General features: G+C 50.2%; 1 protein-coding gene across 1 annotated transcript; it reads right to left on the reverse strand.

Annotated features, from left to right (window-relative positions):
• Positions 1–56: 56 nt before the first annotated feature.
• PLK1 (polo like kinase 1) lies at positions 57–10479 on the reverse strand. The gene is made up of 10 exons (XM_060648793.3): positions 9949–10479; positions 9115–9283; positions 8206–8350; positions 7130–7223; positions 5500–5719; positions 2516–2671; positions 1440–1517; positions 1092–1246; positions 809–991; positions 57–563 (listed from the first exon to the last, which is right to left on the reverse strand). The coding sequence occupies exons 1-10, from the start codon at positions 10354–10356 to the stop codon at positions 357–359; spliced, it is 1815 nt and encodes a 604-aa protein (XP_060504776.1). The 5' UTR covers positions 10357–10479; the 3' UTR covers positions 57–356.
• Between the last annotated feature and the right edge of the window lie 3418 nt (positions 10480–13897).

Raw genomic sequence — 13897 nt, forward strand, 5'->3', positions numbered from 1 at the left:
GCTTCTGGAGCAAAGATGTGCCCAGAGCCCAGGCACCCCAGGCACAAGAAGAAAAAGAAGATTCGCGTGTTTAATGTATATAAAGGCAAGGAAAGGACAGTCCTGGATTCAAGAGCAATATTCTGTACAATTCACATGGCGGGGTTGAGAGGGAAGGGAAAGAGGCCATAGAACCCACACCGGAACATGTACAAAAATAACTTACACAGCGACACCCGCCAGCAAGGATAACGTAGCTCTTCCCAGCCCCCAGGGCCGGGGGCCACATTCTAGAAAACAGCACCGTGGGAGCTAACCAGTACGGGCCGAGGCGCTGGTGGGGGTGGGAGGGGCACCAGTCCGGAGGGGAGGAAGGCCTACGAGGAGGCCTTGAGACGGTTGGTGGCCGAGCGGGAGCTCAGCAGCTTGTCCACCATGGTGCGGGCGTAGCGCAGCCGGCTGGCCAGCTCCTTGGAGCAGCCGTACTCCTCCAGCAGGCTCAGGCGGTACGTGCGGAAGTCCCGCTTCTCATCAATGTAGGTCACGGCTGCCATCAGCGGGCACAGGATGAGTTTGGTATGGTCCTAGGAGGCAAAGGAGAGCAGAGAGATGGAAGGGAGTTACGGGCGGGCGGACTGAAGGCCCCAGCTGCTAGTGTATGGGGGACGGGAGGGGAGGCATTCTGGCCGATGAGGGGTTCCCACCCGCCCACTCTCTTGCTACCGCCTGATGCCAAGGACGGGTCCCACGCCGCCCCACCCAATCCAACCCTGGGGGCCCGCTGCCAGGCACAGGCATCCCTCCCCAACTCTTCCCCACCCCGGTTTACCTGGAAGAAGTTGATCTGCACAGAGCCGTTGCTGAGGTGCAGGATGATGGCGCTGCGGGTGCGAAACCAGGTGCGCAGGTAGGGTAGCCGGGCGAGCTCATCGCCTTCCCGAGGCGTGATGTTGGCGCCCGCCTTCAGCAAGTGTTCACTCATGTAGTTCCGGAAGTACTTCAGGAGGGTGATCTGGTTGGAAGGGGAGGGAGGGAGGCCAGGATTGGAGACTGACCCCTGGCAAGTGCCTCCCTCCCGCAACCCCAGGCTGCGGGGACCAGCCAGCACTCACCTTCTTCATCAGGGAGTTGGGATGGGAGCTCACAGTGAGGTAGGACTCTGTGCCATCACGCTCTATGTACTGCAGGCTGTCGCCGTCATTGTAAAGGATCAGGCGTGTCGAGTCGTTGAAGAGCACCCCCACACTGTTGTCGCACAGCTGGTACCCTGGTAGGTGGAGGGGGGCCTCAGGACGGGGAAGTGGGGAGCAGGGGGGGCACTGGGAGCTGGAAATGGGATGCCTGGGACGGAGAGGAGATTGTTGAGAGGACCTGGGAGCCGCACAAGGGAGGAGCCTGGAATAGCTCGAAGGGTCACTTGGCTTTATCTGAGCCGCCCACCCGTTCTGGAAGCAACCTACCAAGGCCGTACTTGTCTGAATAGTCCACCCATTTGCTGACCCAGAAGATGGGGATGCAGGCGGGATCCTCAGCCTCCTCTGTGACAGAAGCAGACAGACTGTTGGTCAGGACCAGCCTCCTCCCCTCCAGTCCACTCAGGTGCCCGACATCAGGGAGGGATGCTGGGCACCCTGCCTGGACTCAGTCAAGAGGTCTGGGACCCCAGAGGAGAGCCAAGCAGGGCTGTGTCACCACCAAGCCCCGGCAAGCAGCAGGACGGACAGGTCCCAGGGCAGAGCACCCTGTTCCTTTCATTTTACAGTCCGTCCATCTACTGATCAAAGGCCCACCGTGTGCCAGGCACTGTCGCAGGTACAGTGAGCAAGGGCCTAAAATCCAGGCTTCATGGAGCTTGTGTTCTTGTTACAGGGACAGAGGCTGAGCAGCGTAAATATGGATAAGGTCTCTAAGTTACTTCTATCATGGTGAGAGTCAGTGGCCAAGAGAGTAGTGAATTTTCTGGTCCGAATGACTAAAAAATTGTGAGGCAATACACAATTCCAAGGATCTCAAAATGTCATGTTCTGTGCACACGATAATCCCCTATTTAAACACAAGAAACAAATATAGAAATGAAGAATTATGGAGAAACTCACAGCAGCTGAGGGGGATGACAAGTGAAGTGCTAGGAGTGGGGGGTGGGGAAATGCTCGTGGGCAGACATCGGGAGGATGTGAGATGTGGAGGAAGCACATTACAGAAGAAGGGAGCGGTAGGAGCCAGAGTCCCGAGGCTCCTGCAGGTGAAGCAGGAATCCACAGAACGGCAGAAAACAGCATGTGCGGATGTGTAAAGGCAGCATGCTGGGGTTCTGGAAGACGGAGACAGAACAAGTGAATCAGAAAAAGAAAGGAGGGGCCTTGAATGCCAGGTTACTCCATTTGGATTTTGATCTATAGAAAATGGGGCGACTAAAGGTATTGGGGTGGTCGGGGCCTGGACAGGCCACCGACCTGCTGCGGCCGAGACTTCCCTGCCCTCTCCAGATGCCCAGGCGCCCCCCTCCCCCAGGCCCCCAGGCCCCCACAGTGCCTACCTTGTCTCACCAGCCCCCGCTCTGAGGGCTTGGAGGCATTGACACTGTGCAGCTGTTGCAGCATGTCGCCTAGGTGGCCGTCAACCGCCTCGTTGGTCTCCCGGACCACTGGTTCCTCTTTCTCCCGGGGCCGCTCGGGCGTGGGGTTCTCCATGCCTAGGAAGATGACGACACGTGCTCCTTAGCTGGGCACAAAGGCAGCAGGGTGGGAGGGGCATGGGACCCTCTACCACTGCTGGTATTCTTCCCAGGGAAAAATCATTTTAGCTGACGTTGCTTTGGGTAAACTGAGTCAGTGTGGGATTACAGAGCAGCAGGTGCCATGCTCACGTGACAGGAACGTGGTACTCACACCTCCAGGGCCAAGGCAAGCCCTTAAGGAAGGTTTCACGGCCACATACAGCCGCAGAGCCTCAGACACTCAGACCTCTGCCCCAATGCTGGGCATTTGATGAAAACAGATTTTTTTCCACCCCTAAATTCTGTACAGATGTCAAAAGAGTCTGAAAAGATACCCTTTGAGATTTGTCTCATAGGCTTTATTTGACTGGTAGAAGCCTGATGATTTTTATTGTCTTTATGCTCAAGTGTTTCTTTCCCGACCAACATGTGGTAGTTCTTGTAGAACATGATTTTTGTCTTATATTTTTTAAGATCAGAGTTTTCAGTTAAAAACAAACTATGCTGTACTAAGAACTTAAATGTGAAAATAATAAGATATTTGGGATTTGCTTTAAAAACTCTAGGAAAAAGGAGAAGTTGGAAATAGATCAAAGTAAGTATAGGCAAATGTTGCTAACTACTCAAAATGGATGATGTGTACATGGGGATTCTAGTACAGTTAATTCTCTCTACTTTTGAGGAAGTTTGAAAATTTCCAGCAGATCTTAAAAAAAAAATCCCTGGTGTTCCAATTCAAAAAAAAAACCAAACAAACAAAAAAACCCAACAATCTTTAAAATGGCAATATTACAGCCCAAAGAATAAATCCGTGAGTGTGCACTAATGTACATAACCAAATGAGAGAGAAGTGACAGCTCTTCCTTATAGAAGAATTTCCATGAATTCAGAAGGAGTAGGGAAGAGAGGAATTTGCATTAGAACACCTCAGTAGCAACTGCTACAGCCAGATCCACAGAGCTCTACGTAGGATGCTAACATCCCTGGGCAAGAGTTTGAGGAACAGGGTCATCTCAAAGCAGCTTGGCGAGACATGTATTCATTACAAAGGGAAAAACTAACTCTGCAGTGGAAAAGTCCATCAGGCACTACCCTAACCAAGTGACCAAGATTAACATCACCAATAAAATGAAATGGCAAAAACAAAAAAAGAAATCCTTAACGGTATTAGATTACAACAGAAACAAATGAATTTGTTAAACAGGTGCTTATTAAATTGGTGCTATATCCACCCAAAGAAAAAAGGCATTTCAGATGACCTTTTTAAAAACATTATATATCCTTAGTGAAATATTCTAAGGAAAATGGTACTTCAATAAAATGTCATTTAATAAGAGGAACTTGTGTATAGATGCTGAAAAAGCTATGTTTATTAGTGTGAGGAAACAAGAGGGTCAGTTGAAAAGAAATACAAGAATAAAATAAAATCACGGGTGCCTAGGTGGCTCAGTCGGCTCAGGTCATGATCTTGCGTGCGGTTCTGGATTCTGCGTCTCCCTCTCTCTCTGCCCCTCCCCCATTCATGCGGTCTCTCTCTCAAAAATGACATTTAAAAAAAATTTTTTTTAAATAAAAATAAAATCAAAGTCATAATATTGTATTTGGACACTCAAATTACAAAAAGAAAAGTAGTAACTCCACAGCTAACAAGATTGTATCAATGTTAAATATCTTGAACTTGCTAACGGTGTTCTATGTGAATGAATCTTTGTTTTTAGGAAATACACGCTGAAGTATTAAGTGATAAAGGACAGGAAGTATACCACTTACTCTCAAGTGGTTCGGGAGAAACCAGTGGATACACACAAATATATAACTTTATATATATTAAAAAGAGAAAGAGGTAAAGTAAATGTAGAAAAACGTTATTTGGTGGAGAAAAGGAGTTATGAGATACAGGAGCTTCCATTTGTCCACCTTTTCTAAGTTTGAAATAATATCAAAATAATGTGGTGAAAAAAATGTGACTCAGAAATAGCAGTACAAACTTCAAGTTTTTCCCCCAAAGTATGTACTTCCTCATTTTGTCCTCTGAAGAGAATCAGACATAATGACAACCCAAGCAAGGTGTGTAGTCTTATAAAAAGTGGCTGTCCCTTAAAAAAAAAAAATTTTTTTTTTAACATTTTTCTTTTTTGAGAGAGACAGAGAGTGAGTCACAGAATCAAAGCAGGCTCCAGGCTCTGAGCTGTCAGCATGGAGTTCCATGCGGGGCTCAAACTCACAAACCACGAGATCATGACCTGAGCCAAAGTCGGACACGTAACTGACTGAGCCACCCAGGCACCCCTAAAAAGTGGCTGTCCTTTTAAAGAGAGACCTACTGAAGCTTATGGGGGTAAAATGGCAAGATGTCTGGGATTAACTGCAAAGGAACAAAAATGGAACAGTGAAGCAAACGTGACAAAAAATTTTGCTAACTGTTGAATATGGGCCGGGGGTGGAGTGTAGGGGTCCAGTGCATTATGCCCTGCGTCTATATTTGGAATTTTTCGTATTTTTTTCAATAGACCACAGAAGAGGGATGTTAGGAATTTTTTAAGTAAGTTTTGTGAGCATGGCATTCAGTCCACTCTCCTCTTTTTGGGCACAACAGGTCTGGCCCAGCCATGGTAAGGTCTGTCTTTCTTGCTAGGGCTGGCCCAGGGGAAGCAGGGCATTTTGCCCTGAGAGGATGGGAGGCCATGGACTCAAGGACTGGAGTCAGTCCTACTGCACACCTGGGTTGTGTGGGCCATCCATCCACACATCTGAAGCCTAGGCTCTCTCTGGGGGTCTGCTGTCTACGCAAACCCTCGTTTTACCTTTATTGAGGACTGTGAGAGGCTTCCGGTTGCTGGGGTCCAGACTGCTGGGAGCAATTGAAAACCGTGGTGCAATGGTGAGGCAGGTGATGGGGAGCCGGGCGGGGATATAGCCAGAAGTAAAAAACTCGTCATTGAGCAGCTCGTGAATGGTTGGGCGGGCAGTAGGATCTGTCTGAAGCATCTTCTGGATGAGGGAGGCGGCCACAGGGTTGATGTGCTAGAGCAGAGAGGGACAGCTGTAAGCAGGGGGTGATGGGGGACCCAAGGGCAGCACTGCCATAAAGGAACCGTGGCCCCTGGCCCACATGCATGGCTCCCATATACCATGTTCGGTGGACACATACCTACCAGGTGCCCCACTGTTGGCTTTGCTGAGTTGACAAGTGTCAACCTAAGTTGTGAGAATGATCACTTCTCCTTCCTTTTGAGACTCAATTTTAATGTGATTTCCCCTGAATTTTTTCTCGCATAATTTAAGTTGCTCACCACTAGAGTAGTACTTGAGAATGTAGGCTGTGAGGTCATAAAGACCTGGTTTAAGTCCCTGTTCCGTCCCTAATACCAGCTAGGACAAGTGACCTGACTTTCTAGGGCCTTTGTATCTTCATCTAGAAAATGAGACGACATAGCACCGAGCCTGAGCCCTGCAGGGTTCAATGGGAGATAACCCAGCACAGGCCAAATGCATAGTGATAGCCTAGCATTAGCTGTGCGCTTATTCTGTGCCAGGACGGTGTTCCAAGCACGTCATGTACATTAGCGTGTTTACCCTTCACATAAAACAAGGGGTGGCAGTCTCTATTACCATCTCTCGTTTGCAGATGAAGAAACTGAACACACGTTAGGCGCCTTTCCTAAGAATACACACCTAATGAGTGGTGCAGCCAGCACTAATGTGGGCTCGCTCACCCACTCTGAACCCTCTGAACCCTTCAGGATCTGCCCATCAGACAGTTAAATGATCCTTTGTGACAGATTTCACCTCTCTGTCCTTATGGAGATGGGGCTCTTGATTTCACACGAGTCAAGGATCCCAAACTGGAAAGCAGCCATGAGTCGGGCTTCTGCAGAAACAGGCTACTCCTTTCAATGCGCTGACAGCAGTGGTTGTGAAAAGGCACACCACTCTGGATTCACAGTGGTTCAGGATTCTGTGAGCACTTAGTGTATACAAGGCGCTCTGCGAGCCGCTCCAGGGGTAGTAACTCCACTTTATAAGTGGGAAACTGGAAGCCAAAAGATTCAGGCCATTTGCCCACTGTGATCTGGCTGCCACGTGGCAGAGACCAGTTAACTCGAGAAGGTCCACTTCCAAAGCTGAAGTGGCACTTGTACGTCTGCCTCCTGCTCTTCCCCGCCCCACCTTTTTTGCTCCTTACACATTTTGGGTTATACACCCAAACTCTAAGGATCTACAAATCCTCTCCCCTTACAATAAATGCTTTGGTGCACACCTATCAAGTTCTGTATGTTATTTCAGACACAGATCGACTAAAGCTCTGTGGCTCCCCTAGCAGTGGGGTTGACCTATCTCTAGCCCCGGGATATGACTGGGCTCAGTAAACAGCTTTTCGGGGGAAAACAAAACAAAACAAAACAAATTTAAACTTCAAGTGTTTTTAGTCACCTTGGGAATACTGTAGTCATTTTTCTTGATCCGGAGGTAAGTCTCTTTTAGGCAAGATGTCTCAAAAGGTGGTTTGCCCACTAGCAAGGTATACCTGTAAAAGCACAAGGTGGGTAGATTTGGCTCAAGGCTCGCAGCCAAAACCTAGATGCCAGAGGAATCATCTCAGGGCCAGAAGGGAGGCCGGGCATCTGGAAATTCTGACCTTCGGGCCCCTGAGGACAATCCTCAAGCCCACAGGAGCCAGGATATGGGCCGGGGTGAGCCCTCAGAAGACCGGTGATAGCAATAGTGACTTTTCAACTATAGCTTGTGGTAACCCGGGGCCCCAGAAGCTGCCGGCCAGTACAAATCAGGTCCAAGTGCGTGGGCTACCTTCCTCTACAGAAGCAGCGCCATTTTGATAGTTCTGTATTCGAGGCCTGGAGCTTTCAGTTGAAAAAGCTCCACTGCAAATAAGTATGAAAGCCATTGCTACAACTCATTTCTAGCTCTCCAGTACTCAAATCAACAACAATAAAAAAGAGAATACCCGAAGGGCCCAACCCTCTACCCACTGCCCACCCACCTCAGAAGGCCTCGATCCAGATAGACTACAGGCACCTCCTTCTGTCAGCTCTATTCCTGACCTAAGTCCTCCCTCCCAGGGCTGCTTTCTAGATTGGTGCTTCTCAAACTTTACTGCGCATGGGAATCACCCGGGGATCTTGTTAAAATCCGGATTCCGATCCAGTCAGTAGTCTGGGTCCTGAGATTCTGCATTTCTAACAAGTTCCTAGGTGATGCTGCTGCTCTGTGGACCACACTTTGAGTAGCAAGGACCTAGAACAGATTTAGGGGGACACCCCCACCCCTCTCCCCCACCTTCCCCAGACACACAGCCCAGGCTGCAGGAATCCTACAAGATAACCTGTGAGAAGGAAAGATATGGAAACTGGGCTTTGTTTTGGGGCAATCTGTTCTCTGGAACAGCCTCTCCATAGGCAGAAAGGTCCACAAGGTCAAGTCAGCCAGGTGAGACATCCAAAAGGGCCCTTGCTTAGGCCATGTGGGTCCTGAGACAACTCCCAACTTACATGATGCACCCAATGGACCACACGTCCACCTCGAAACTGTGCCCTTTCTTGCTCAGCACCTCAGGAGCTATGTAATTAGGAGTCCCACACAGGGTCTTCTTGCGTTCCCCGTCATATTCGACCTTGGTTGCCAGTCCAAAATCCCCTGGGACAGAGGGAGGAAGAGGGGGTGCTCAGATGCTAGCCTCTGTCATCTGCCAATGCAGAAAGCTGGTACAGGTTTGAATGTCAAGAACAGGGTCATTTCCCCTTTTGCCCCTATATCTTGTAGGCAGCAGGGCTGCCCAGGCTTCCTCCCACCCTGCTGGCCCAGGGGAGGGGCCTCCTAGGGAGCCTCCTTGCCCCCCCCCCCTTCCTTAGAAAGGAGGGCCCTTCTAGAAGGGAGTTGATGGAAACAGCACAAGTCAAATGCCTTCAAGGATCAAGCAAGTAAAGGTCAGTACTGCTATTTGGCAAGTTTGTGAGGAAATGATAGGGAGTGGTGAGGACTGTGGCGAATCCCAGGGGGTCTAAGGGGAACAGCTGCTTTTCAGCCAGGCAAAGAGCAGCCGGAAGGGATGCTGTCTCAGAACTGCTGGAGCTTCCAACAATATATGTTTAATATGTTTAAGAGGAGTCCAAATCCAAATTTGTATGTCAAGCATCCCAATTTGAAAAATGGAAACTAATTCAAATTCTTCTTTTAAAAAATTAATGCGTAGGAGCACTAAACAATGCATCTGCAGGATACTGGCTTGTGGCTCTTTATTTTAAATTTCGGTGCTAAAGAGGGATTCTAGAAGCAATCAACAGCCCAGACTTCTACCATCCTCTTCTCCCTCCCTGCCTCCTTCCTATTTTCCCTCTTCCAGCACCTCCTCATTCCCACTTCCGGTGGTGTCAAGCACCCCTTCCGGGTCCGGCACTCACCTATTTTCACCTCCAGATCCTCGTTCAGGAAAAGGTTGCCCAGCTTGAGGTCCCGGTGAATGACCCGGTTTCGGTGCAGGTACTGGCAGCCAAGGACGATCTGCCGAAGATAGTAGCGGGCTTCGGGCTCCGTCAGTGCTTTCCTCCGCTTGTGCAACTCCAGGAGAGACTGGTTGGGGTTAAGAGAGGAGGAATGCGGAGCCGGTAACGATGCACTGGATAAAGAGAGCCGAGGACGCCCCACCCCCACCCTTATTTCTTCTCCAGGACAGCTACGATCCGTTCTCTCCCCTAAGCCTGGCCACAACCAGTCACAGCACCCCTTCTCCCACTAGCTCCCTCCCAAGCCCCCTACCTGGGATACCTCTTCCAGACCCACTCCTGGAAGCTCAGAGTTCTCAGTATCCCTCCCCAGGCCTTTTCGTAGCAGCAGATCCCTGTCCAGCCGCCTCCCTTCCCGGAAGCTCCTTGGTCTGGCTCCAACCACCCTCTCCCTGACCCAGCCCTACTCCGGAAGCTCCGGGTCTGCAGCACCCCTTACCCGGGACTCCTCCCTTAGCAACTCCGGAAGCCCTTGCGTCCATTGCCAGGATTCTCCTCCGACCTGCGCCTCCCCCACTCCGCTCAACACCTAGCGTCCAGGAGCTGCCTTCCCTAGCAGCAACAGGACTCGAGCGCTACTTAATCGCAACCCCTTCCCCTTGCAGCTCCAAGTGCAAAGCACGCTCTCCTCGAGTCCTTTACAATGCCTAGCCCAAGGTTTCCAGCACCTCTTCTGTAGCAGCTCCGAGCCCCCGGAGCCCCCAACCACGGCCCCCGGGCAGCGACACTCACTCTCCGGCGGCAGAGCTCCAACACCACGAACACGAAGTCGTTGTCCTCGAAAAAGCCGTGGAAGCCTACGATGTGCTGGTGGGCGAGACTGCGGTGAATGGATATCTCCATGGACATCTTCTCCTTCTGGTGAGGCTTGAGCAGCAACGACTTAGGCACGATTTTGCCAGCGAACACCTCCTTAGTGTCGGCGTCCGAGATCTCGAAGCACTTAGCAAAGCCGCCCTTCCCCAGAAAGCGTCCCCGCAGGTAGCGCCGCCGGCTGCGCGGGTCCACTAGGACCTCCGGGATCTCTTTCGCCGGCGGAGCGGCCGCTGGAGCCCCGGGAGCTGCAACTCCGGGGCCCCCGGCTTTCCCTGGGTCGGCTGGTGCCCGCGCCAGCTTCCCTGCAGTTGCCGCCGCACTCATGTTCCCGGAGTTGCTCCGCAAACCTAGCAGAGTCTGGGCAGAGACCTGGCACCACTTCGCTCCTCCTCGAATTCAAACGCGGCGCCGGGAACGTTACAAGAGCCTGCGCGCCACTGATTGGCCGCGGGGATTTAAAATCCAAACCCGCCCGCCGCGCGGCACGATGGGAGCGTTCTGCACCGCTGCTGCCTTTAAACCCTACCCAGCTCCGGGTAGGGGAGAAACTTGATTGACAGGCACTCGCTGGGCGCAGACACGTGGGATGCCTGGGAAACCGTACACGGCGTGGGGATGCAGAGACCCAGCCCGAGGAGAGGGGGAGTTCAGGGCTTCTCCCTTTCTCGACGGCCGGGGAGGTTCCTGCAGTTCCCATGCACCTCCTCCAGGAAGCTTTTCCTAACACTTTCCTCCACCCCCACCTGCCTTCTAGATTATAAACTCTGAGAATAGAGACCTGGCGGCGCAGCCTTAAGCACTTGCCTCTGATGTCCTCAGCTCCAAGACACCCCAATAAACGAAAACTCAAGTAAAACCACGGTGCTTGCCAGCTGCTCCTAAGCCCCTCCGGAATATAGAGCAACTCTACTCAAAGCATATATGGTTCAGGGATCACCAGCATCACCATCACCTGGGAGCTTGTTAGAAAGAAAATTTCAGGCCTTACTTACCCCAGACCTCCCGAGTGAGAAAGCTGCCTTTCAGTGTGAATGCCAGGTGATTCCCACACATCCTGATGTTTGAGAAGCACGGTTCCAGGCACCCCCACAATACAAGAAAGTTGTCTGGCTCGCTCATTGCTAGATTTCCCAGAGCCTGAAAGAATGGACCCTCAGGTCTTTGGTCTGAGGAGGGATGGCTGGTTGGCAGAATGCCTCGCAAGCCGGTAGGCCAAGGCCAAATTGTCCTGCAGGGGTGTTGTGTTTGGCTTCCCACATTTGAAAATCTGGATTCGTTTACAGCACTTAAAACTCAAGAGGGCTCACATAAAAATTCAGATTTGTGGCTTTTCCAAAAAAAAAAAAAAAAAAAAAGGAAAAAAAAGCAAAACAAAACTAGAGGCTCTGACAACTCCATACCCACATACCTTCCCTGTTTGCCGCTGTTCTCAGCCATCTCCCTCTGCCCATTTCCCTGACTTTCGAAAGTACTGGAGTAGCAACCCTAGAACGGCAAAATACCCAGGTTAGAAGCACTTTCTCTGTGCCCCTTGGCGCCCTATGATGTCTCTGATAGAGCCCAGCAAATATCAGCCATATTATTGTAAGTATATCTTTACCTGCCTCCCAGTAAATGCAGAAGCAATGATGACATCTTTCCTAGCCCGTGTCCCAAACTCCCAGAGCAATGCCTAGTAAAAAAGGGGGGGTAACTGAAATGTTTGCTGAATAAAAGGAAGGTTTTTTACTTTTACTCTGGTGGTGTGTAATCTCTTTATTGAAGTTTAAGATATGTAGAAAGCATATATATCATAACTGTACAGCTCAATGAATTTTCACAACTTGAACCCACCCCGCATAAACAACACCAGACTGAGAAAGAGAACACTACCAACACCCCAGAAGTCCCCCTTGTTCCTGTTTTGGGAGTCCCCAAAGTGCCCTCCCCTCCAGTTTGGTGATTTGTTAGGAGACTCACAAGACTCAGCATATAGTCTTACTGACAGCTGGCTATAATTTATTACAGCAAAAGGCTACAAAGCAAAATCAGCAAACAGAAAAAGGTGCATAGCACAAAGCCCAGAGGAAACCAGGTACAAGCTTCCCAGAGCCTTCTCGCAGTATAGACACAAAGAACACTTAATTCCTCCAGCAATGAGTTATGACAGCAAGTGTGAAGTGTTATTTGTCAGGGAAGTTCCTTAGAGGCTCAGTGCCCAGGGTTTTATACTGCTGGCCCAACAGGCTGGCCAAGTAGACACCCTCTGCCTGGCACATACCAAAATGTTGGATTCCTGGAAGAAAAGCAGGCATTTAGCATAAACCATACTGTCTGCACAGTTTAGACACAGTGAGCCATTCTTACTATTTAGGTAATGGTGAGAATCCACTCAAAATCCAATTACCCAGATGCCAGCCAAGGGTCAGCCTTGCAAACAAGGAGAGCAGTCTCAGGCTTACTGTGTTAACTCCCTTCTGCGCTGTCCATCCCCTTGGCCCTTGGCCTTGGCTCATGCTTCTTTGCAGCAAATGTATTATCAGTAGGACCCCATGCAAAAAGATGAGCCCAAACTGCAGTGCTGATCTGTTATGCCTGCCAGGGGTCCCGTTAACCATCAAAGTCTACTTTAGATATAATGTTATATGTCAACTATACCTCAATTAAAAAAAGAACAACAGTCTATCTTAGAAAGCCAAGTGGCTTCCTCCCTAAACTTCTGTATGATTCATTTTTACCTGGCCCCAGGCACCAATTCAGGTACAGCACAGCCATGGCCAGTAAGTTCAGGCTGATCTGAAGCCTTCCAGGGCTGAGGCAATGTAGTGACAGGGCACAAAGACATTAGTACAGTCCCAGAGGGCACATGGTCCCACTGGAAATGAGTTTTCAATGTTAGGGTACCTCAAGCAAGACATATGTTAGACAGTGAAGGGTAATAGGGCCCCCAGTGTAAGCCTCTTACCACGGTTCTCCCGCCCTAGGGCTTCCAGTCCAGTCTGGAAGATCCAGCCAGCCCTTGGTATCGGAAGAGCTGCCTGAAGGCAGTCAGTTCCAAACAATTCTACTTGTCTGTGATACAAGTGTCCCCATCTCATGAGTGTGCATTCTGTGTGGAAGTTCAGGGCCCTGGCCCCCTCTGTCGTCAGAGTCAGGGCTGCCTGGTGTGATCACAGGCTCAGCGGTCTGAACTCAAAGCACTCCAGAGCATGGAAAGGTAGCACTGGAGCTTTCCGTGAGGAAGAGGGGAAAGCTTCCAAGATTATAGATGGCCCCCACCATTTCCCCCAGGCTCCCCAGGTGCCAGGACTTTGCCTTTTCATTGCTACAAAATCTGTAGGCCCCACTGTTCAGCAACCCAACGACATTCTTCCAATCCCCTCTTAGTCTCCTCCAGGCTTTTTATCTGCAAAGGCTGTATACAAGAGACACAAATACATTTTTGCAGATAAACATTTTTATCTAACTTAACCAGAAAGACAAATTCAGGCATTGGTCAGGATGTGTTACAGGGGTTGAACTGTGTCCCCTCTGCCATTCCTATGTTGAAGCCTTAACCCCCAGTACCTCTGAACTGTGACTCTATTGGGAGACAGGACTTTCAAAGAGCTGATTGAATTAAAATAGAATCACTAGGGTGGGCCCTCATCCAAACTGACTGGTGTCCTTAGAAGAGAAGATCAGGATACAGACAGCACAGAGGGGTGACTATGTCAGGACACGGTGAGAATCTATAAGCCAAGAGAGAGGGCTTGAAAGAAGTCAAACCCACCAATACCTTGGTCTTGGACTGCAGGCCTCTAGAACTGTGAGAGCACATATTTCTCTAATTTAAGCCCCCCAGTCTGAGGCATTTTGTTCCGGGAGCCCTGGCAGACTAGTGGAG

Source organism: Panthera onca, chromosome E3 (assembly GCF_046562875.1).
Source record: "Panthera onca isolate mPanOnc1 chromosome E3, mPanOnc1 haplotype 2, whole genome shotgun sequence".
Taxonomy (NCBI): domain Eukaryota; kingdom Metazoa; phylum Chordata; class Mammalia; order Carnivora; family Felidae; genus Panthera; species Panthera onca.

Bases quoted from the DNA above. Each gene is read 5' to 3' on its own strand.
- PLK1 (XM_060648793.3), bottom strand. From the start codon at position 10,356: ATGAGTGCGGCGGCAACTGCAGGGAAGCTGGCGCGGGCACCAGCCGAC. The intron at 5,720-7,129 runs GTGACTAAAAAC...TCTCTGCTCTAG, and splicing joins ATGACTACAGTATTCCCAAG to CACATCAACCCTGTGGCCGC. The intron at 992-1,091 runs GTGAGTGCTGGC...CCTTCCAACCAG, and splicing joins CCAACTCCCTGATGAAGAAG to ATCACCCTCCTGAAGTACTT.